The sequence below is a fragment of the Macaca fascicularis genome, chromosome 3 (assembly GCF_037993035.2).
Source record: "Macaca fascicularis isolate 582-1 chromosome 3, T2T-MFA8v1.1".
Classification (NCBI taxonomy): domain Eukaryota; kingdom Metazoa; phylum Chordata; class Mammalia; order Primates; family Cercopithecidae; genus Macaca; species Macaca fascicularis.
Genome location: NC_088377.1, coordinates 50,189,042 through 50,210,937, shown reverse-complemented (window position 1 = coordinate 50,210,937; position 21,896 = coordinate 50,189,042). Strand labels below are relative to the sequence as shown.

General features: G+C 56.8%; 1 protein-coding gene across 8 annotated transcripts in view; it reads right to left on the bottom strand.

Moving 5' to 3' along the window:
- The window catches only part of COL26A1 (collagen type XXVI alpha 1 chain), a 200,673-nt gene that overhangs the window by 4,243 nt on the left and 174,534 nt on the right, over positions 1–21,896 (bottom strand). For 4 of the 8 annotated variants that reach the window (XM_045389614.2, XM_045389616.2, XM_015447195.3 and 1 more), the window contains 8 exons: positions 20,427–20,488; positions 13,544–13,700; positions 11,079–11,177; positions 9,694–9,846; positions 7,610–7,693; positions 5,603–5,655; positions 3,688–3,723; positions 1,504–1,554 (listed from right to left, as the gene is read on the bottom strand). In XM_045389614.2, coding sequence (XP_045245549.2) covers positions 1,504–1,554; positions 3,688–3,723; positions 5,603–5,655; positions 7,610–7,693; positions 9,694–9,846; positions 11,079–11,177; positions 13,544–13,700; positions 20,427–20,488 — 695 coding nt within the window. The remainder of the gene's footprint in view (positions 1–1,503; positions 1,555–3,687; positions 3,724–5,602; positions 5,656–7,609; positions 7,694–9,693; positions 9,847–11,078; positions 11,178–13,543; positions 13,701–20,426; positions 20,489–21,896) is intronic. The other 4 variants (XM_045389617.2, XM_074034602.1, XM_045389618.2 and 1 more) reach the window with 2 other exon arrangements.

The window sequence follows — 21,896 nt, the reverse complement described above, 5'->3', positions numbered from 1 at the left end:
CTGGGATGGGGATGTCAGTGTCCTGTCCCCAACTCAGGGAAGGGGAGACCAAGGGTCTGAGCCTCATGTTCCTAAGTCATAGGTGGTTTTTTATTTGTTATTTTTATTTTTTTTAGTTTATTTTTATTTTTTATTTTTAGTTTTTAGAGACAGGGTCTTGCTTTGTTGCCCAGACTGGAGTACAGTGGCACGATTACAGCTCACTGCAGCCTCAACCTCCTGGGTTCAAGCGATCCTCCTGCCTCAGCCTCCCAAGTAGCTGGGACTACAAGCACACGCCACCATACCTGTCTCATTATTATTATTATTATTATTATTATTATTATTATTTAAGAAATTGGGTCTCGCTACGTTTCCCAGGCTGGTCTTGATCTCATGGGCTCAAGCGATCCTCCCACCTCAGCCTCCCAAAGTGCTGGGATTACAGGCCAGGGCAGGTTGCTGCTATGAAATGGAGGGGGTCACGGTCACCTCTCAGAGTACGGCTGTGAGGGACCAGTGTATCAGGCTCATGCCTCAGCCGCTCTCACTGCCTCCTGCACCCCCCACAGCGCCTTCATTCCAGCCTCTTCCCTTTCTCTGGTCTTGCAAGGACCTCCTGAAGGTCCCCCAGACCCACCCTGGCCCTTCTGTTTTGCCCACCCAGCTTTGACACACCCAGGGGACACCCCTCTCAGGCACTTTCATTTTGAGCTTTCAAGGCCTCCCCTGCCGGTCCCCAGGCAGCAACAGCATTCTCATTCTCTTGCAATCACTGCTGTCCTCAGCTGTGTCCCCTGCTGGGCTGTGAACTTCTCAGGGCAAGGACCCTGTATCCCTGGTGGCCGAGCACCCAGCTCAGGGCCAGCTGAGAGGAGTTTGACTTTGGACCTCAAATGAGCCCTTCATCCCCTTCAGCCACGACCCCAGCCTCAGCCTCCCCTCCTCCTCCCAGAAGCCACAGGTCCCCACAGCCAAGCCCATGCCCCAGCTTCCCCCTCCCCGCCGGCCCCAGCCTCTGCTTGCTCCAATCTTCTCTCCTCAGATTCCCAGTTTGCAAGTCCCTCTTCCTCCATCCATCCTGTCCCACATCCAGCAGCTCTGTCCCTTTCAGTCCCCCAGCGCCCTTGACCTTGTGGGCATGTCCATGCCCAGATGCCATTCACGGGAGAACCCAGTCCATTGAGAGGGACTCCGCAGCCTGAAGCCTCCTCCTCCAGGGAGACTGTCTTTCCTACAAGTCTGTGACTCCTCTCCCTGTCTCGGGAAGCCCCCCAAGGGCCAATCACCCTCTGTGGCATCCCCACCCAGCCACCTTCTCACTCTCTTGCAATCACTGCTGTACTCAGCTAAGTTCCCCACTGGGCTGTGAACTTCTCAGGACGGGGACCCCATACTCCCGGTGGCCCAGCACCCAGCTCAGGGCCGGCTGCGGGTCAGTGCAGATCTGTGGGGTATCTGCCCTCCGTGACAGTGCTCACAGCCAAGGAGGCGGGAGGGAACATGGCAGGCAGGCACAGTTACCTCTGCAGCGGCGGCTTTCTCTCCTTCTTCCCCCTTCACGCCAGGTTCACCCTAAGAAGCAAGTCACACAGTCAACACCGGAACTGGAGGTGGGGGCACCTCTCCACCCTCTCCAGTTCCCTGGGGGCCTGCGGGGAGTCAGGGGCAGGCTGGGCCGGCAGGGCCTGGGGAACGGGTGCTAGGCACCCCAGGGACTCCTGCCCTGGGGTGAGCATAACAGGGGAGGCCACGGCTCTGGGGCAGAGCCTGCTCAGCTGGCACGGCAGGGACGGGTCCAAGGTGGGCTGTAGGTGCTTATTCTGTTTGTGGGGCAGAAGAGACTCAGGCTAGGAAGCCAGCAAGTTCTTGCCTGGGCCCCTCCAGGATCGAGTAGCCTGCCTGGAAGGGCTGCTGTCTGTCTCTAACACAAGGCCAGTAATACCACATTCAAAGTCACGTATTTTACTGTATTTTATTTATTCATTTATTTGAGACAGAGTTTTGCTCTTGTCACCCAGGCTGGGATGCAGTGGTGTGTTCTCGGCTCACTGCAATCTCCACCTCCCAAGTTCAAGTGATTCTCCTGCCTCAGCCTCCTGAGTAGCTGGGATTACAGTGCCACCATGCCTGGCTAATTTTTGTATTTTTAGTAGAGTTTTTTAGTTTCACCATGTTGGGTAGGCTCGTCTCGAACTCCTGACCCCAAGTGATCTGCCTGCCTTGGCCTTCCAAAGCGCTGGGATTACAGGTGTGAGCCACTGCGCCCAGCCAATTTTTTGAGGGTCTTGCTCTGTTGCCCTTGAACCCTCTCTGCCTCCTGGGTTCAAGTGATCCTCCAACCTCAGTCTCCTGAGTAACTAGGACTACAGGCACGCACCACCACCACCCAATTCATTTTTTAATGTTTTTGTAGAGATGGGGGTCTCACTACATTGTCCAGGCTGGTCTTGAACTCCTGGCCTCAAAATGATCCTCTTGCCTTGGCCTCCCAAAGCACTGGGGTTACAGGTATGAGCCACCACCATGCTCGGCTCACAGTAACATCCAAATGTCCAGCTACTACTGTGTGACCTTCAGCGGGTCACTCTGCTTCTTGGTGCCTCAGTTTTCTCACCTCTAAAATGGGATCAGTAATACTATCTATCTCATCTGTTATTAGGAGAATTAAGTTAATCAACAGGGACAATGAGCTTACATTAGAGCCTGGCACCTAGAAGTGCCATCACTGTGTCTCCTCTGTTGTGTTTGGTCACTAGACAAGCACAGGAAGAGGCAAGGCTTGGGTGCTTGACACTCCCTGGTTCAAATCCAGGCTCCACCACTGCCTCGCTGTGTGGCTTTGGGCAAGTTACGTAACCTCTCTGAGCCTTAGTGGCCAGTTTTGGCAAACGGGGATAATAAAGCATGGTCTCTTGGGGTTGCTGTGAAGCTTACATGCGCTGTCGGGGAAGAGAGCACCTCCACTGTGGCCAGCACATAGTAGGTGTTCAGCAAAGCTCCATTCCTCCTCCCCGCCGCCCCACACCCCTGCAGTGAGGCTTGGACGTCAAGGAAGCACCTTGGCCCTAGAGGCAGAAGTCGAGACTCATAAATTCTTTTTTTTTTTTTTTTGAGATAGAGTCTCACTCTGTCGCCCAGGCTGGAGTGCAGTGGCACAATCCTGGCTCACTGCAACCTCTGCCTCCGGGTTCAAGCAATTTTCCTGTCTCAGCCTTCAGAGTAGCTGGGACTGCAGGTGCGCACCACCACACCCAGCTAATTTTTGTATTTTTAGTAGAGATGGAGTTTCACCATGTTGGTCAGGCTGGGAGACTCATAAATTCTTGTTTCCAAGAAAGTCGATTAGAGGCCGGCTGTCTAAGCCTATTTTGGGGAGGTTCAGAGAAAAGAAGGGACTTCCCAGGTCACACAGCGTGTTAACACGTGGCCCCAGGCCACACAGCACATGAATGAAAGGCCAGGGTCACACAGTGCATTAACCCAGGGCTGCAAGCGCTCAGGACTGTCAGTCCACCCTCTGGAGATGGCTCCCCTCCTCACCCCGCAGCTGGAGGTTATTTGAGTCATTTCTCAGTTACTCCCTGTTGCCTGAGCTCCAGCAGGGCCGCCCAGAGCCAAACCTCCCACCAACCCCAGCCACCCAGCGCCCTGGGCTTGCATCAGAGCCTCTGCCTGGGAGTGGCCATCTGCACAGCCCACACTTACGGACGGCCCCACCGTGCCTCGCTCTCCAGCCAGGCCCTGCAGAAAACCAAAGGCAGCACGTGAGGCCTGCCTGTCCCGGCCAAGTCTCCAGTACCCTCTGGCCATCTCCATCCCCGCCCACTGAGCTCCGAGTCTGCAGAAGAGGAAGGGAGAGGAGGATGGCCTGGCAGGCAGGGGAAGGGCAGACTCAAAGGCCTCCAGTCCTGGAGCCACCTGGAGCGGGTATTTGACTAGCAACCCCAGCTGAGCCCTCAGTCTTCTCGCCTGCAAAATGGGCCAATGCCACGTACGGCTGTCAGGCAAAGATGGGGAGCAGGTGGCCCAGTGTGTGGAGAGAACCAGTAATACTAACAGCAATGGCCAGGGTCCCCCGTGTGCTGACGTCAGCCTAGACGGCTCCCGGGAGCCCCAGGCCCATGAACAGCTGTCCCCTGACATCTCCACCCAGATGACCATGAGGTGCCCACTTCCCCCGTCTCCTAAGGGAACTCCTGGTGGCCCCCACCCCCAAGCCTCCCCTTCTCAGGAACTGCCTCCCTGGTCCTCCCAGCTCCTCCGGGCACACACCAGGGAGTGAACCCAGAGCCTTCCCTGCCCTTCTCACAGACTCATTCCATCAGCCAGACATGCCGAGTCTACTTTCTGTTTTTACATATTTAATTAATTTTTTTTTTGAGTCAGTGTCTTGCTCTGTCACCCAGGCTGCAGGGCAGTGGTGCCAGCAGAGCTCACTGCAGCCTCCAACTCCTGGGCTCAAGCCATCCTCCCATCTCAGCCTCCCAAGCAGCTGGGACTACAGGTGCACGCCAGCACACCAGGCTAATTTTTTGATTTTTGGTAGAGATGGGGTCTTGCTATGTTGCCCAGGCTGATCTTAAACTCCTGGGTTCAAGCGATCCTCCCACCTTGGCCTCCCAAAGTGCTGAGATTACAGGCATGAGCCACCACACCTGGCCCCTCAGAGGCGTTTTTTAAAGATGTAAATAAGATCATGGAATCACCCTCCCTGAAACTCAGTAATTCCATCCACTGTAACAAAAGCCCACACTTGGGTCCCATAGGTAAGGCCCTGCCCACTGCGCCTCATCCCACACCACACACTCCTTTGCTCACTGCCTGCCAGGCTTTTCCCTGCCTCAGGGCCTTTGCACCTGCTCTTCCTGACTTCTGACACAGCTGCAGAGGCAGGGCGAGCCTGGGGTTTGGGGCTGAGTCAGGCTTGGGGTGCCGCCTCCCCATGGGCAATTATCAGGGCAGAGTGAGGGGCTGAGGCAGAGATTCTGTGACCTGGCCCAACTCTGCCTACACTGTCTGTGCAACCTCAGGCAGCAGCTGGTCTCTCTGGGACACAGTTAGCTCATCTGTGAAATGGGGGTGGTGCTAATACCTCCCTGACATGACGGGAGGAGGATATAGTCAGCAAAAAGTCGCTGCTGCTAATAAAATTAAAATCGTGGCCAGGTGCAGTGGCTCACGCCTGTAATCTCAGCACTTTGGGAGGCTGAGGAGGGTGGATTACTTGAGGTTGGGAGTTTGAGACCAGCCTAAGCAACACGGTGAAACCCCGTCTCTACTAAAACTACAAAAATTAGCCGGGCGTGGTGGCGGGCACCTGTAGTCCCAGCTACTCGGGAGGCTGAGGCAGGAGAATCGCTTGAATCCAGGAGGTGGAGGTTGCATGAGCCTAGATGGCGCCACTGCACTCCAGCCTGGATGACAGAGAGAGACTCCGCCTCAAAAATAAATTAAAAAATAAATAAAACAAAATAAAGTAAAATCTCACCGGCCAGGTCAACTGGCTCCTTCCTGAGTGACTCCTGCTGATGGTAAGAAGGTGCTTCCTCTCCCCTCGGGAGACAAGGCCACCCCTCCCCCACCGCCTCCCACACCATCCCTAAAATGGCCAAGTCCTTACCTGGGATCCAGGTGTTCCTGGGGGTCCTGGGGGACCTTGAGGCCCAGGGGGACCTGTGGACAGAGTCACAGATGGTCACCTGGGGCCAGAGAGGGGCATCCCCAGCTTCCCGCCCCAGCACCTCTTCTGGATCTGTCTCCATGGGAAGCAAAGGAGGGTTTGGGAATGAATGGGGCAGGGGAGGAGGGAGGAACAGCCCCTGTCAACTAGGTCTCCATCCTCAGAGCTCAGGGCCCTCTCCACTGGCTGCTCACAGCTCCCATACCTCCTCCTCCCAGGGCCTCGTCCACGAGGCAGCCCCAGTCCCGAGACCTGGCAGGCGAGGGAGGAAGTCCATCCAGACCGGTCCCGTGCCCCAGCCAGTTGGTCCCCTGGTACATCTCTCAGGTCTGTCCCCGCTCGGGACCTGGGACCCATCCCTCTTGCCAGGGTTACTATAGCAACCTCCTGACCATCCACCCTCCCTATGCACCCCAGAGCACGCTTTCAAAAATCCAAGCCCAGTTAGGTCTCTTTCAGGGCTCCGAAGTCCTCAGCCTGGCCCCTTCCCACCCTCCTGGCCCCAGCCAGACACCCTCCTGGCGTCTCTGCTAAAGTTGTCCTTCCTCCTGGAGCCTCCCTATCCCTCCACTCTCCCAGCAAACCCTTTCCTATTGGTTTTCTTACTAGTCTGACACGGAGCATCACCTCTTCCAGGAAGCCTTCCCAGCTTTCCACTGCTCCCCTAGGCAAATCCCTTATGTAAACCAGCCGCTGCCCATGGCCACTGAGGTTTTCACATCTGTCTCCCCCATGGGCCGTGGAGTACCCAGAGGGCCAGGCTGGGTCTCGTGTGTGTGCCCAGCTCAGGGAGGGAGATTCACGACTAATCTCCAGCCTGCTAGGAAGAGTGAGGCCTTGTTCTCTCATGACCCCACATGGGTCCTTGCCTCCTGTGGTGCAGGGAGCCCCTTGTTGGGCTGTCCAGCATGGCCTGGCTCCCAGGTTTGGAGAGGGCATGTGAGGACAGGCACTCCAGGGGACAAATATCAGGAGTCTGTCCAGTTCTCCTGAGACCTGGCATGTCACCTGAAGGCTCCCAGGTACCCTCTGGGTTCACTCCCTCTCCTCCCTAGAGCATCTGCTGAAATGTCACATTTTGACGGGGCCTCCCTGCCACGCCCCAGCTTCTCCCTTGTAGCTCCCTCAGATCCTGTTAAAGTCACAATTTATGATGACATTTCTGTCCTCCACCAGAATGAGAGTTTCACGATGATGTTTGTTTTGATTATTCAGGAGTCCCGGGAACCTAGCTCACTGTCCAGCACATGTAGTAGCAGATGCTCAACAAATGTTTGTAAGATGCACAGAGGAATGAATGAATGAATGCATGCATGCATGCATGAATGAATGAATAAATAAATGAATGAATGAATGAATAAATGAACGAATGAATGAAGGAAGGAAGGAAGGAAGGAATGAACGAATGAATAAACGAACGAATGAATGAACAAATGAATGTATGAATGAATGAATGAATGAATGAATGAATGAATGACTCCCTTCCCAGGCAGGGAGCGGCAGGGGAGTCAGCCCTGCACTCCTCCCACAGTGAGGAATGTGGATGATGGAAGGTCAGGCCAGGACTGAAGGCCAGGTCCTGGCCCATTTGAGCCCCAGGGCCCTTGGTTTCTGCCTCAAAAGTAGGGACTTCCTGCCACCTCTGTCCTGACCTCATCCCCCACTGGTGTGTGTCCCTCTCTGCCCATGCAAGGGCAGCCTCATGCAAGCATCTTATTCCAGCAGAATCATGTGGGTTTCTTGCATCCAGTCCCCCAGGGGCACTGCCACCAGGAAACGAGGGGCTTCACTTCCTGCCACACAGCGGGTGGGACAGACCCAGTCCCCAGCACTGTCCGGAAGACATGGACTCCCAGCCAGCCTTCGGCTCCCCTCGAGGCTCCATGGCTCAGGCCCAGCCCTGGGGGCATGGAGTCTTCAATGCAGGCCAGTCCACCATTCACTTACCTGGTGGACCAGGGGGGCCCTGGGGTCCTGGGATGCCCGCCAGCACTGTGTCCACGATGGCAGAGGCCAGCCTTGAGTCTCCATCTGTGGGAAGAGCGGAGCAGCCAGGGGTCTGGCGGGGCAGACCTGGCAGTGCTGGGAGGCTGGTCCTGGGCACTGAGCCCTGAGCCAGGCCACATGGAGCCCAGGGGGGCTCCTCCCATCACCCTGGGCCCCGCTGCAGACACTGTTGCCCCCACTGCTCAGAGGAGCACGGAGACACCCAGACAAAGAGCAGGGAAAGCCAGGTCGGTCAGCTTCATATAAAACACAAGTACCGGCCGGGCGCGGTGGCTCAAGCCTGTAATCCCAGCACTTTGGGAGGCCGAGATGGGCGGATCACGAGGTCAGGAGATCGAGACCATCCTGGTTAACATAGGTGAAACCCCGTCTCTACTAAAAATACAAAAAACTAGCCGGGCGAAGTGGCGGGTGCCTGTAGTCCCAGCTACTCGGGAGGCTGAGGCAGGAGAATGGCGTGAACCCGGGAGGCGGAGCTTGCAGTGAGCTGAGATCTGGCCACTGCACTCCAGCCTGGGTGACAGAGCGAGACTCCGTCTCAAAAAAACAAAACAAAACAAAACAAAACAAAACAAAAAAAAAACACAAGTACCTTCTAGAACAATATCCAGGCTCTGCAGACTCTGGGTCTGCCCTGTTCACTTCTCCAATGCGCCAGGCTGGCACCTTCTTCCAGGCTCCACTTCACAGGCCCATCCTGCTGCACCCAACTGGTTCACTCCTCCAGGAAGCCCTCCATGCCCACCCCTCTGAGCTGTGCCTGAGGTGTCTGATTCCATCACAGCAACCACACTGCCTGGGACAGGGGTGGGGTCTAACAACCCATCACCCATAACCCTCCATGATGAGCCCCCTGCCTGATTCACCTTGGCCATCCCGAACCAGACCCAGGGCCCCAGGGCAATGCCATCACCTTCCTCATAAAACCTTTCCCCAGACTGGGCACAGTGGTTCACACCTGCAATGCCAGCACTTTAGGAGGCCAAGGAGGGAGGATCACTTGAGGCCAGGAGTTCAAGACCAGCCTGGCCAACATAGTGAGACTGCATCTCCAGACCAGCCTGGGCAACATAGTGAGGCCCCATCTCCACTCAAAAAAAAAAAAAAAAAAATTAGTTAGATGTGGTGGTGCATGCCTGTGGTTCTGGCTACTCAGGAGGCTGAGGTGGGAGGATCCCTTGAGCCCGGGAGTGAGAAGCTACAGTGAGCTATGATGGCACCACTGCATTCCAGCCTGGGCAACAGAGCGAGACCCTATGTCAAAAAAAATTAAAATTAAAATCTTAGTTGCCGGGACACTTAACCAGAAATGATATTCCTCTCAGGGCTCACGGACTCCTATGCCTGGCCTCCCACTGCCTCATGGTCCCTTGGGCCCAGAGTCCTGGTCCTGTCCACTCTCTGCACCTCCCTGTCCCCACCTCCCAAGGTACAAGTGGGCATTTCTGTGTGTTCAGAAGCTGTCTTGGACTGGCCTGTGCCCCCGAGGGCCAGAGTTTGTTTTGCACACTGCTGTATCCCCAGTGGCTAAAACCGTGTGCCCTGCACATAGTAGGTGCTCATTAAACACCTGCTGAACGACCTGCAGTGAGGACGGTTGAGGAAGAAGTGCAACAAGGCATAACCTCGCTGGGGTGGGGTAGCCAGGTAGGGAATCTGGGCCAAGTCAGCCAGCAGAGTGACCTTTGGGGCTCGGGACCCCAAAGGCAGGGAGCTGAGCACTGAGGCAGAGACAGGCCACTTTGGGGCCAAGAGCAGGGCTGGGAGCCAGCACTGGGTTCCCCTGGGGATGCTCAGCGCGGGGGCCAAGCCTTGCTCTCAAGCTGTTCCCTGCCATTGTCTCTGGCAGGCCCTGAACACTGCATGGAGGGCTTCCTGGAGAAGGCGTGCAGGAGTGAGCCAGTTGGGTGCAGCAGGATGGGCATGTGGAGGGGTCCACTTCCCAGGATCCTTTAAGGAAGGCCGATCCCTGCCAGAACACAGCATAGCTCAGCCCTCCCCCGGCCCCCAAGCGCATCACTCACTGTCTTTGTCTGTAGGTGGCTGCAGGGAGTAGAGGGCGCCCTGGGGACTGTTTGGTGAGGGGCCTGGGCTGCCTGCTGGGCCGGGTGGTCCTGGGGGGCCGGGGCGCCCCATCTCTCCAGGAAGCCCCTGGGGCCCTGGAGGCCCCAGGAGCCCTGCAATGAGGAAAAGAACAGTCACTGTGGTGGCTGGAGCCTGGTGGGTGGCTGCGACATTACAAATGGGGAAACTGAGGCCCTGAAAGAAACAAGGTTGGTCAGGGACACACAGCCAGTCAGTGGTGGCCTCCAATCCACAGTCTTCCTTGGGGGTGTCCTGGGGTGTAATTGAAATGGGCTCCCCTTCCCAGCCCAGTCCAGAGGGGATACTTAGGAGCAGCTGGGGAGGGTGAGCGGGGCAGGGACAGTGAAATCAACAAAGGCTGTGGCCAGAGGCCCATTGGTCCCTCCCAGGGACCTCAGCCCTGTGGCAGGGACACCAAGTGTAAGCCATCATCCTGGGCTGGCCCTGTACCTGCTGAACCAGGAGTCCTTCCCCCGCAGGACCCAGGAGGAGTCGAGAGGGTGGTCTCTGGAGGTGTTTAAATGGCTGAGAACAGCTCCTGGCCCCTGACAGCCTCGACACTCATGCCTGTACCCGAAGCCCCCTGAAGATCCTGTTTTGGCCAGGCGGCGTGGCTCACCCCTGTAATCCCAGCACTTTGGGAGGCTGAGGCAGGCAGGTTACCTGTGGTCAGGAGTTCAAGACCAGCCTGTGGTGAAACCCTTCTCTACTAAAAATACAAAAACTAGCTGTGGCGGGCACCTGTAATCCTAGTTACTCAGTAGGTTGAGGCAGGAGAAGTTGCTTGAACCTGGGAGGTGAAGGTGGCAGTGATCCAAGATCGAGCCACTGCGCTCCAGTCTGGGCAACATAGCACAAGACTCTGTCTCAAAAAAAAAAAAAAAAAAAAAGTGCCAAGTGCAGTGGTGGCTCACACCTGTAATCCCAGCACTTTGGGAGGCCAAGGCGGGTGGATCACCTGAGGTCAGGAGTTCGAGACCAGCCTGACCAACATGGTGAAATTCCGTCTCTACTGAAAATACGAAACTAGCTGGGCGTGGTGGCGGGCGCCTGTAGTCCCAGCTACTCAGGAGGCTGAGGCAGGAGAATTGCTTGAACCCGGGAGGCGGAGGTGGCAATCAGCAAAGACGGCATCACTGCACTCCAGCCTGGACGACAGAGTGAGACTCCCTCTCAAAAAATAAAGAAAAAAAGACCCTGTTTTTCTTGTACTCAGCAAGATCAGGGCTGTGGGTGCATGGGACACCTCGCCTGTTCCGGTAGGGGAGAGAGCCCAGCCCCTTCCGCGGGTTGACAACATCATATATGTGGGGGGTTTTCATACCAGGGGGCCCTGCTGGGCCCTTCTCTCCTGTCTGGCCTCGGTCACCTTTGGACCCAGGGGGGCCTGCAGGCCCTGGTGGTCCTGTCTGCCCTGGGGGCCCTGGGGAGAGAAGGAGACACAGCATCAGAACACAGTGGACCCCCAGCCTCCAGCGGCTCCAGGCTTGGCTCCCTGGGCCATTGGCCCACCTTCCCCCAGGAGCCCCGCCTGCCTGGAACTCCCCAAACAGGCAAAGTCACTCACATCACCTTGGAGTTGTTGTTTATTATAATTTACAAACTAGTTTTGCACTTAGGAACATCTATGATTCCAAGAACTGCTTTCGTTCCCATTTTCAATGCGGGGAAACTGAGGCTCAGGAAGGTTGTCGCTTCCCCAAGGTCACACAGCCAGGCCGCAGCTGAAGTTGCTTAGCTCCAGGTCCCTCTCTTACACCCTACTGTCTCCCTGCTTAGGGTCAAGAACCGGGCTTGTGGCAAAGTGTTCCCCAATACGCGGCCTCCGAGGAGGCCCCAGGAGGTCCTGAAGGACGGATCTTCCCAGCTACAGGTCTCCAAGCCCCAAGGGTGGACAAGGAGATGGAGAGGTAAGGCCTGCTGTGTGGCCAGGGGACAGTCCTTTCTCCCTCTGGCCCAGAGAGGTTGCTCAAAAGTGTGTGCTCAGCACTTTGGGAGGCTGAGGCAGGAAGATCACTTGAGCCCAAGGAGTTTGAGACCAGCCTGGGCCACTTAGTGAGACCCCATCTCTACAAAAGATGCAAAAGTTAGCAGGGTGTAGTGGTGCATGCCTGTGGCCCCAGCTACTGGCGAGGGTGAGGTGGGAGGATGGCTTGAGCCCAGGACGTCTGAGCTGCAGTGAGCTATGATCACACCACTGCACTCCAGAGTGGCATACAGAGCTAGACCGTGTCTCAGACAAAAAAAAAAAAAAAAAAGTTTTCTGATCTGATGAAGGGACCTGCGCGGAGTCTTAGGGCCCTTTGCACTCCGCTGCATGGGACTGTGGTATGGTGGGGAGGGCCTGGCTGAGGGCTGCTGGCCTCCGAAGAGCCCCACCTGCTCTCTGGGATCCAGGTTGGCTGCAGATGTCACCATGGGTAGGGTGTGTGCGCCACCTGGTGGCCATTCTTGAAACTGCATTTCCCTGGTTGGGAAGGTCTCGCCAGGCATCCCCTTTTGAGGGGCCTGGGTCCCCGGTGGGATGGGAAGCCCCCTCATCCTCCATCCCCGAAGAAAGATTTGAAGAATGTGGGCATGGGATAACGCTCTGGGTGTGAGACTTTAGGGACAGCAGCTCCAGGGGTGGGCCAGCGGACCAGAGCGAGAGGTTCCCCTTCCCATAGCAGACCTGAGCTCGGCCCTCCTCCCACAGCCTTCAGTCCCTTTCAAAGAGTGCCTTCAATCCCCTTCCCCAGCCTTGGGACTGGCCACTGGAGGCCACCTCTGTCATGCATCTCTCCTCCCTGCTCTGCCCCTGCTCCCCAACCCGGCATCAGAATGGACACACAGAACAGAGGGGAGGGGAGAGCGCCCACTCCAAAGGGCTCGAAGGGCAGAGAATCACGGAGGCAAAATGCCCCTGGCTTGCTGGGTGACCCCAGGGGTGTCACTTAACTTCTCTGAGTCTCAGGTGTCTCCCCTGTAACCTCAAAGCTTCCAAGCTTTGTGTGAAGATTAAGAATGGTATCTGTAGGCTGGGCGCGCTAGCTCACACCGGTAATCCCAGCACTTTGGAGGCTGAGGCGGGTGGATCACTTGAGGTCAGGAGTTCAAGGCCAGCTGGCCAACATGGTGAAACCCTGTCTCTACTAAAAAATACAGAAATCAGGCTGGCTGTGCTGGCTCACACCTGTAATCTCAGCAATTTGGGAGGCCAAGGCGGGCAGATCATTTGAGGTCAGGAGTTCGAGACCAGCCTGGCCAACATGGAAAAACCCATCTCTACTAAAAATGCAAAAATTAGCCAGGCTTGGTGGTGCGTGCCTGTAATCCCAGTTATTCGGGAGGCTGAGGCAGGGGAATCACTTGAGTCCAGGAGGCAGAGGTTGCGGTGAGCCGACATCATGACACGGCACTCCAGCCTGGGTGATAGAGAGAGACTCCATTTCAAAAAAAAAAAAATTATATCTGCATTTGAAATATTTTCATATCTGATATGAAAATATTTAATAATTGGCACAGTGCAGACCCTGACCACTCATGGTAAACCCCAGCCTTCAACTCCTGGATTCAGCCTTACAGAGCCACTGCACCTGGCCAGATCGTCTACTTTTTAAGAAAAATTAGAAATCCTGGCTTTTAGGTAAAATCCCCCAGTTTTCAACTGTTAGCTTAATTTTTCAAAATGCCAGGTGGCATGTCTGATCCAGGGAGCCTAGTGTGTGGCCTCTCCAGGGAGACCCTGGGATGCCATGCCTAAGGCTCCTTCGGCTGCCCCAGCCTGTCCTCTCTGCAGCCCTCACTCACCGGCTGGGCCCGTGGGCCTTCTCTGTCGTGGCCCCGGGTGAGCGAGAGGGATGGCGTCGGGGAAGAAGTCCTCGTTCCAGGGGGGAGGGGTGATCTGGGGAGCCGGCAGGTCGTTGTCGGGGCTCGCGGGCCGTTCTGCTGCTTCTAGCAGGAGGACCTGGGCCAAAGGAGACAGAGAATCAGGTCCCAGTCAGACCAGGGCAGGGACACGTGTGTGCACCCCATGAGACCTGTAGCTGTCCACGCTGCGTGTGCCCCGTCACGCTTCTTAGTGGGAGCACCTCACCCATAGCCGGGGTTCCCTCCATCCCAGCCCTCTCCTCCTTCTCACATTAAGAAAGTCTTCCTGGACCCTCAGGTTCAAGCAGTGCCTTTCGGACACCGTCAAAGTCCCTGTGCTGGCCGGGAGCGGTGGCTCATGCCTGTAATCCCAGCACTTTGAGAGGCTGAGGCTAGAGGATCACTTGAGGCCAGGAGTTTGAGAACAGCCTGGACAACATAGTGAGACCGCCATCTCTGCAAAAAATAAAAAAAATTAGCTGGGCGAGGTGGCACATGCCTGCAGTCCCAGTTACTCAGGAGGTTGAGCCCAGGAGTTCCAGGCTACAGTGAGTTACGATTGTGCCACTGCGCTCTAGCCTGGGCAACACATCGAGACCCCATCTACAAAAAAAGAGAGAAAGAGAAAACACATACACACACACACACACAGAGACAGAGAGAAAAGGAAGGGAAGAAAGGGAGGGAGGAGAGAGGAAGGGTGAGTATTAATACGCCCCTTGTGGCACATGACCTGTAGAAGGTTTTCCAGAAAAACGAGAGTGGCCACGATTGCTTGGGACCAGCCTGCAGTGCGGCCCCATCTCTCTCCGCTTGAGGGAGGCAGGAGTCAAAGGTGGCTGAGACCCAGAGCCTGGGACCAGGAGACTTTCTCCTTCCTTTAAAGACCTGAGAGACAGGACTCAGAAGCCCCATGAGTCCCTGCTGCTCCCAAAGAGGCCGGCAGGAGGCTCAGGGTGGGTGGAGATCCCTGCTGGGAACCTGGGTGGGCCCTGGGGCCCAGGGGCGTGAGGGACCCGCTGGGCTGAGCTGAGGGTCCATGGTGCACAGGCAGACGGTCTCCCTGAGTCACCCCCTCACCAGTTCTGCAGTGCCCCTGGGCCTGGGGGAAAGTCCTGGGATCCCTGGGGACAAAGTGGCCTGCTCTGGGCTCCTCCCCAGCAGGTGCATCTCCAGGGTGCACTCAGCGGCTGCTCAGGGCTCTGACCCTGCACCCAGGGTTCTGGCTGGGTCCCCTGGGCTCAGGCCCTGCTGTGGGCTGCGGAACGGGCTCCCCCTCCACCCCACTAAGGGACACAGCCCTCTGATGGCCTGGATGTCTGGCCCAGGGCCCCCTGACCCCCAGGGCCAATTCTTTCAGCCATTCCCCTCTCTGGTCCTTAGAAGGGTCCGTGAAACTGGGAGAGTCACTGTGGAGATATCACAAATGAGATGGAAACAGAGGCTCAGAGACTGCAAGTGACTTGCCCGAAATCACCCAGCAAATGGGCGGTGAGGCCGGGGTCCCAAGCAGTACCTCATCCACCAAACCACAGTTCATCCTCCCAACAGCTCTGCCTCGACCCTGGCAGAACTTGGTGGAGTCACAGAGAGCTGGGGCGGCTGGCTCAGATCACACAGCAGTGAAGGGTGGACCCCAGTCTCCTGAATCTCCGGAAGGAGGATAGGGTTCCGATTCCTGCCCTAGCCGCTGGCATCCCTGGAGAAGTTGATGGGCCAGAGCCAAGGTTAGGGGCTCTGGGGAGGAGCAAGGAGACGGTGGCTGTCAGGTCACGTGATGGAAGGGGCCTGGGACGACCAGCGCAGGGGATTTGGAGACGCGTCAGGCCCTGGTGCTCCCGGGGCTGGGGGCAGGAGGTGGGGGGAAGGCTGGAGTGTGTCTCCGTTTCAGGCCTGGCTGCTGGGAATAGTAGAAATGCCCCCAGTCGAACAAGGACATGGGAGAGGGGCAGGCTTGGGAGTGAAAGTGGTAAGTTGGGGTGGGGTGGCTTGCAGTATCCCAGGGGGACCTCAGATAGTCGTAGTTAACAGGGGGCGGTCCCAAGGACCGGGAGGTGGAGGTAAGGGACCATGAGAGGAGGCAGGGATGGTGGGGGGAGGCTAGGGCGGAGCCTGGAGAGATCTGGGGAGGGATCCCGCCTTGCGCTCCTGCAGGCATCCCCTAGCGTTCCCCATTCTGGGCAAAGCTCTGGCTTCCCCTGAAGTGACCCGCCAGCCAGTACAAAAGGCCTAGCTCTCTCCTTCATGAGGCACCTCCCACCGGGAGCCTCATGCCCACAGAGCCTGCAGACCTGGACAGAGGGGCCCTGGTTGGAATCTGCCCTGGCCAGTGTCTTAGCCCTCCTGGCCTGGCTGTGGCTGACCTGGAGAAACTGATCCTATTACTGCCCAGGCATGAGCTCACCTGGGCGGACAGCTGTGGGCGTGGGGACCCAGCCCAAGAAAACCAGGCCACGACCTTCGGGGGCAGTGGCCCTGATGATGTCATTGCGGCCTGGCAGACTGGCCGGGGCACTGCCCTCTCCACACCGGAGACTGCTGGGACTCTGAGGCTTCCGTGACTCTTGTGTACTGTTTGCGGTCCATGAGGTCAGAGAGTAAAGCCCGGGGCAGGAGAGGGGAGGGCAGGCAGGAATCTTCCCCGGTGCCCTGCTGGCCTTCTGCCCGCCAGCCTGTCCCAGGAACAGAGGGTGGCAGAAATCCTGGACCAGCTCCTAGGTCGGCACCAGTGGGAGAGCAAATGGAGTGGACTCTGCAGGTTGCCTGGCCTCTGCTGCCCCTTCTTCCCTTGCTCCAGAACTCCCTCTTGTGCCTCTGTGCATGTGGCCCAGGAAAGGCATCAGGACTGATCTGAACCGGGCGGAGCAATCCCTTTCTGCTTGGCCAGGTACTCAGTTTCCCAGCTCCCTTGCAACTAGGAGGTGGTCACTTCACCCAGCACAGGCTCATGAAACATAAGGAGTCTGTTTGGGAGCTTCACCTCACCCTCCACTTCCTGCCTTTACATACAAGGTGAGGATGTGATGCCTGGAGCTGCAGCAGCCACTTTGTAATCATGAGGCATCAACCAATGCAGACAAAAGCCAACTCACTAAGAAGTCAGCGAACAGCCTGGCTTCCTTGGACACCAAACCAATCCTGAGACCACCTCTACTCCTGGACTTCTTGTTGAATAAACAATAAATGTCCTTATGGAATAAGCTACCATTGGCCAGGTTTCTCTCATTTGCCTCCTTCCTGACATACCAAAGCAGACTTCTTGTCTAAGGGAGCAGAAGCCCAAGTGTCCAGGCTCTGGGTTGCTGCTGTTTTATGCTGTTTTATGCTGCTGTTTATGCATCTGATTTCTGCTTCCCTGTCTGGGATCTGCCTGCCTGGCTCCTGTCCTGGCTCTGCCTTCACCCTGCTGGGATCCCAGCCTCTGCCCTGGCTGACCCCTAGTCTCTGATCTGAGCTGAAAACACAGCTCTGTGTCCTGGCTCCTGCAGACTCACCTGACCTTGGCATGGCCTCTAGTGCCGCTGGGCTGTCTTGGCAACCAGCCCATCTGGTGTTCCCTTCCCCTCTCCAGGCCGCTGCCTCTCGGGGCCCTCTGATCTGGGCCATCAAAGCTCCCTATGGGGCTGGGCACAGTGGTTCACGCCTATAATCCTGACACTGGGAGGCCGAGGCGGGCAGATCACTTGAGGTCAGGAGTTTGAGACCAGCCTGGCCAACATAGTGAAACCCTGTCTATACTAAAAATACAAAAATTAGCCGGATGCGGTGGGGCACACCTGTAATCCCAGCTACTCAGGAGGCTGAGGCGGGAGAATCACTTGAACCTGGCCCAGGAGGCGGAGGTTGTAGTGAGCTGAGATCACGCCACTGCACCCCAGCCTGGGTGATAGTGCGAGCGAGACCTTGTCTGAAAAAAATAAAAATAAAAATAAAACCTCCTAGAGGCCCTCTCAACACAGGTGGGCATGGAGTGGGCAGGTGGGCATGGAGTGGGCAGGTGGGCATGGAGTGGGCAGGTGGGCGGCCAGAAAGTGCTCCAGACAAGATGCAGGACCTAAGAGAGGAGCCTCCCAGCCCCTACATAGAAATGCAGACAACTGTCAAAAGGAGGGGGGCTGCAAAGCTCCTCCATTTCTGCACACCCCAGGCCCAAGCTGTCTCCCCCAGCTCCCCACTCAAGAGCTGCTGCCTGAGCTTCCCCACTCCGGACCAGCCTCAAAATGAAGCAACTCCAATTTCCATTTTCCTGGCCAAGGTTGAGTGGAGAAAGGGTGGGAATCCTGGCCTGGGCTCCTGCCACTCACTGCTGTCCCTCCCTCCAGCCCTCAAGGCGCACAGAGAGGACACAGCCCTCTCGCTCAGCTCAGCATCACAGGGCAAGCCCTGCCCCGGGCCTGCTGCTGGAGGCCATGGAGCTGGGGCCCTCGGTGGAGAGGGTGTCAGGGCCGGGAAGGCCACAGGGAGGAATTGCTCATGATGGGAGGGCGTGGGCCAGGTGGGTGGGGGACAGCTGGCAATGCGCCCCCCCTCCCCTAGAGCTGCGACTTTTAACACCCACAATACCGGGCTGAGGCCAGGGCCGCTGCTCTGCGCCAAACCACACAGAAGCTTCCGGTACTAGGAAAATGTCCATCAGGTTGGGCATGGCTCGGGGTCCCCGCCTTCTCTAAAATCTCAGATGCCAGAAGTGCACCCCTCAGCATTTTCCCCTGCACCCGTTCTAGAGGCCCCGGCCCAGCTCAGCCCACGTGGAAACAGTTGCTCCCTGGAACCCTCCACTCCTGTCCCCCAAGAGTTAAGACTCCAAGGAGAGCAGACGGGTCTCTCTCATCCCAGGCCTGGGCTGCTGGGAGACCCTGCACACCTACGGAAGGGCCGGAGGACAAGGGAGGCCGCGAATGCATGCCTTGGGGTCCCCCGTCATTGCTTTGCACAGATGTCTCCCACACACCCGTGTCTGTATCTGTAAGGCGGGAACAGTAACGTGGCTGACGTAGGTGACAGCACTAATCCCTGACTCCCGGTCAGCATTAGACCATTTCCAAAGCCAGTTCCCACTGCCATCTCCCTGGAGACTCTCGACAGCCCTCCCGGGCTGATGCTTTGATCCATTCTACAGATGACGGGCTGGGGGGCTGTGAGAGAGTCACCCAGCTGGCGGATGGCGGTCCCACACATGTCTGACTCCAAGCCATGCTCACCTGCAACCCCCAGGGCAGAAGTCAGGGCCAAGGGTAATGTGGAGTTGTCAAGGGCTGTGTGTGTTAATGTGTGCACATCTGTATCATGTGTGTGCATGCGTGTGTATATGTATGTGTGACCATGTGCATGCATGCTGTGTGTGCACGTATGCCTGAGTATCTGTGCATGTGACCATGGGTATTATATATGTGTGTCCCTGGTTTTGCATGTATTCGTGTGTCTGTGTGCACATGTGCAAATGTGTGTGTCTGTATGTGTATATATGTATGTGTGTCTCCACATACACACTGATGTGTGTGCACGGGTGTCTATGTGTGTGCATGTGTGTGCACATGTATGGTGTGGGTATGCATGTGTGTGTATGTGTGCTCTTCCGGGTGGAGGCACGGCTGACCCTGGCCCTGCTGTCTTCTAGGGGCTCTTGCTGCCTGGGGCTCCAGCCCCACACTCTCAGGTCCCTGGTCCTCACCCCGCCTCCCTGCCACGTGGCCCTGCTCACACACTCTCTCTGGGCAATGCCAAGTGCTCCGGTCGCCGCAGTTCTGCTCCGGAGAGAGCTCTGCCTCTGGCTCAGGTGATTCCAGCCTCCTGGTGCTGGCTCTCCCCTGGGGGGCCACGAAATGTAGCAGACCCTGCTGTCCCAAGAGGCTTTGTAGATATTTGGAGGCTGCCTCATCCCTCCAGACCTGTCCTCCCCGAGGCCAAGCCTCTCTGGCTAAATACCAGAGCCTGCTTACCAAGCCCTCTGGGTGAGAACGGGGCTTGTCCCCATCCGGGCAGACACTGTTGACGCCCCATGCACACCCCTCAGCCCCACCTGGCTTTGGCTTCGGCCTGTGGCCATCTGCAACTCTGCCAAGGGCTTTCTTCAGCCACAGGACCTTGCACAAGCTAACTGAGACAGGAAGTACCCTCGGGGAAGTGTCACCCGGTGAGGGGCAGGAGAGATGTCTGGCTTCATCGCCCTAAAGTGGGCGGGCCCTGAAGTGTGCGCAAAACCACCGCCTCCCAGAGGGAGTGTGAGATGGAGCCCAGGTGCTCCCACAGGTCACCTGCCCATGAACACATCTGTACTGGGCATACCCTTCCCTGCCTCTCTCCCTGCCCAGTGCTGCCTGGGGTCACTGCCAGGTAAATTACTTGGCCTTTAGGGATTCCTTCTGCCTCTGGGCTGACTCCACTGAGGGAGTCCTCTTCCTATAGACTGGGCTGAAAGCTGGTCACTTCCCAGCAGTTCCTCCTCCACAGTCTTTTCCCATCGGTTCCTCTGTGCCCAGCCCCATTCTGGAGGTGGGAAGAGTGGCCCTGGAGGGACAGAGGCTCCCTGCTCTTTCCACTGTCCTCTGGGTGTCCAATCTCCCAGCCCCCAGGTTCCGGGAGCTCAGCACCATTCTGCCCTGCCCACAACCAGCCTGCTGCCTGGGACCTCCCGGCCCAAGAAGGCCACGCAGAGCCACCAAGGCCTGAACGGTACACAGTACCTGGGACTGGCTGTCCAAGCCTGCTGGGAAACCTGGGGCTGGGAATTCCACAGCCACACCCAGTGATTGCCCGACTCCTCTCCCCACCACCCCAGGTCCCCAGGCAGCTCCCCAGGCCCAGACTCCCCAGCCCGACTGACCTTGGCCTCCAGTGTGGTCAGTCGCTCACTCATGTCACTGAGCCGGGTGCAGTTCATGCATTCTGAAAGAGAAGAGGAACTAATATGAAAGCAGACTGTAGACCCTAGGAAGAGAGCAGCCCAGTCACCAGGATAGCCTCTGGGCAGGCGGGCAAGCAGAAACATCTCCAGTCATTTGGCCTGGAAAACTCCTATTCATCCTTCAAAGCCTCACCCTCAGAGACCCCTCCTCCATGCAGCCTGCTGGACCACTGAGCCTCCCTTCTGAGCACGCACAGTACACTGTACTGTCTGTTTATTCAGACAAGGTGATGCTGTGAGCTGGTGAGCACCATGAAGGCAGGGGTCTTTTTCTATTTTGTTCACCCACGAATCTCAGTGCCTGGCACAAAGCAGGGACTCAAAAAATATCTGACAATTGATGAACAGATATTGAGGTGGGCCCCTGACTTTGAGAACCAGAGTTGGGCTAATAGACACAGACTGGGAAAGGGATGCCAAAGCCAGTCCAGTCGGTGGGGCGGGGGGGGAGGGCAATCAAGGAGGACGTCCTAGAGGCAGTGGCATCAAAGATGAGACCTGAGGAATGCACAATAACTGGCCAGGTTCAGCAGAGAGAAGAGCAAATGCATTCTAAAAGAAAAAGAAATGCATTCTGAAAGAGTGCATTTTCCGAGGCGAGAGGAGAGTGAGAACAGGGCAGGTTGGCCAACTGGGAACACATTTGGGGGCCGCCAAGGCTGGAAAGGTCAAGGAGCTCTAACACCAGGGGCCTGGGAAGGGCTGTGGCAGTGTCCGTAGGTCACTGGAGGGTCTTAGGCGGGTGAAATTCAAGGTCAGATTTGCATTTGCAGATGCTCGCTCTGGCAGCAGAGCGTGCAGTGGGTGGAAGTGGGAGGGACTGGAGCCCGGAAGGCCAATTAGGAGCCTACTGTTGCTGACCCCGCCCAAGCACACATCTCTCTGGGCTGTAATTATCTTTTAATGTCTGTCTCCCCGGAGGCCCGAGACCTGGAGCTCTTTAATGACGAAATAGACGGTTCAAAGCTGTTCTAAAGAGCTTTTATTGCTCTAGAAGTCAGGGGATGCCTAAAGTCTCTCTTTCCTCAGCTCAGTTCAAAGCCTGACCCTGCACGATCCGCATCCCTTGTTAAACAGACGCCTAAGAGGTATTTGGGTAACTGGATAGCTCCCACTCGGCGCGCTGCGGCTGACCATGGTGCTGCTTGGGAGTGGTGAGAGCTGCAGCTCATGCGTACAGTCCACGGCCCCCCAACACTGTCAGCCTCCCCCTTGTTCTTGGACATATCCCTGTCTTTGTTACCGAATGCAAACCACCTTGAAATGTTCCCCGTCCTTAAAGAAAAAAAGGCGATTCCTCTGCAACAGATGTTTGGGGAGAAACCACGGGTGGTCGGGGGAGTCTTAGGACCCTGGTAATAGGTGGTCGAGGCTGTACCCTCAGGGTGC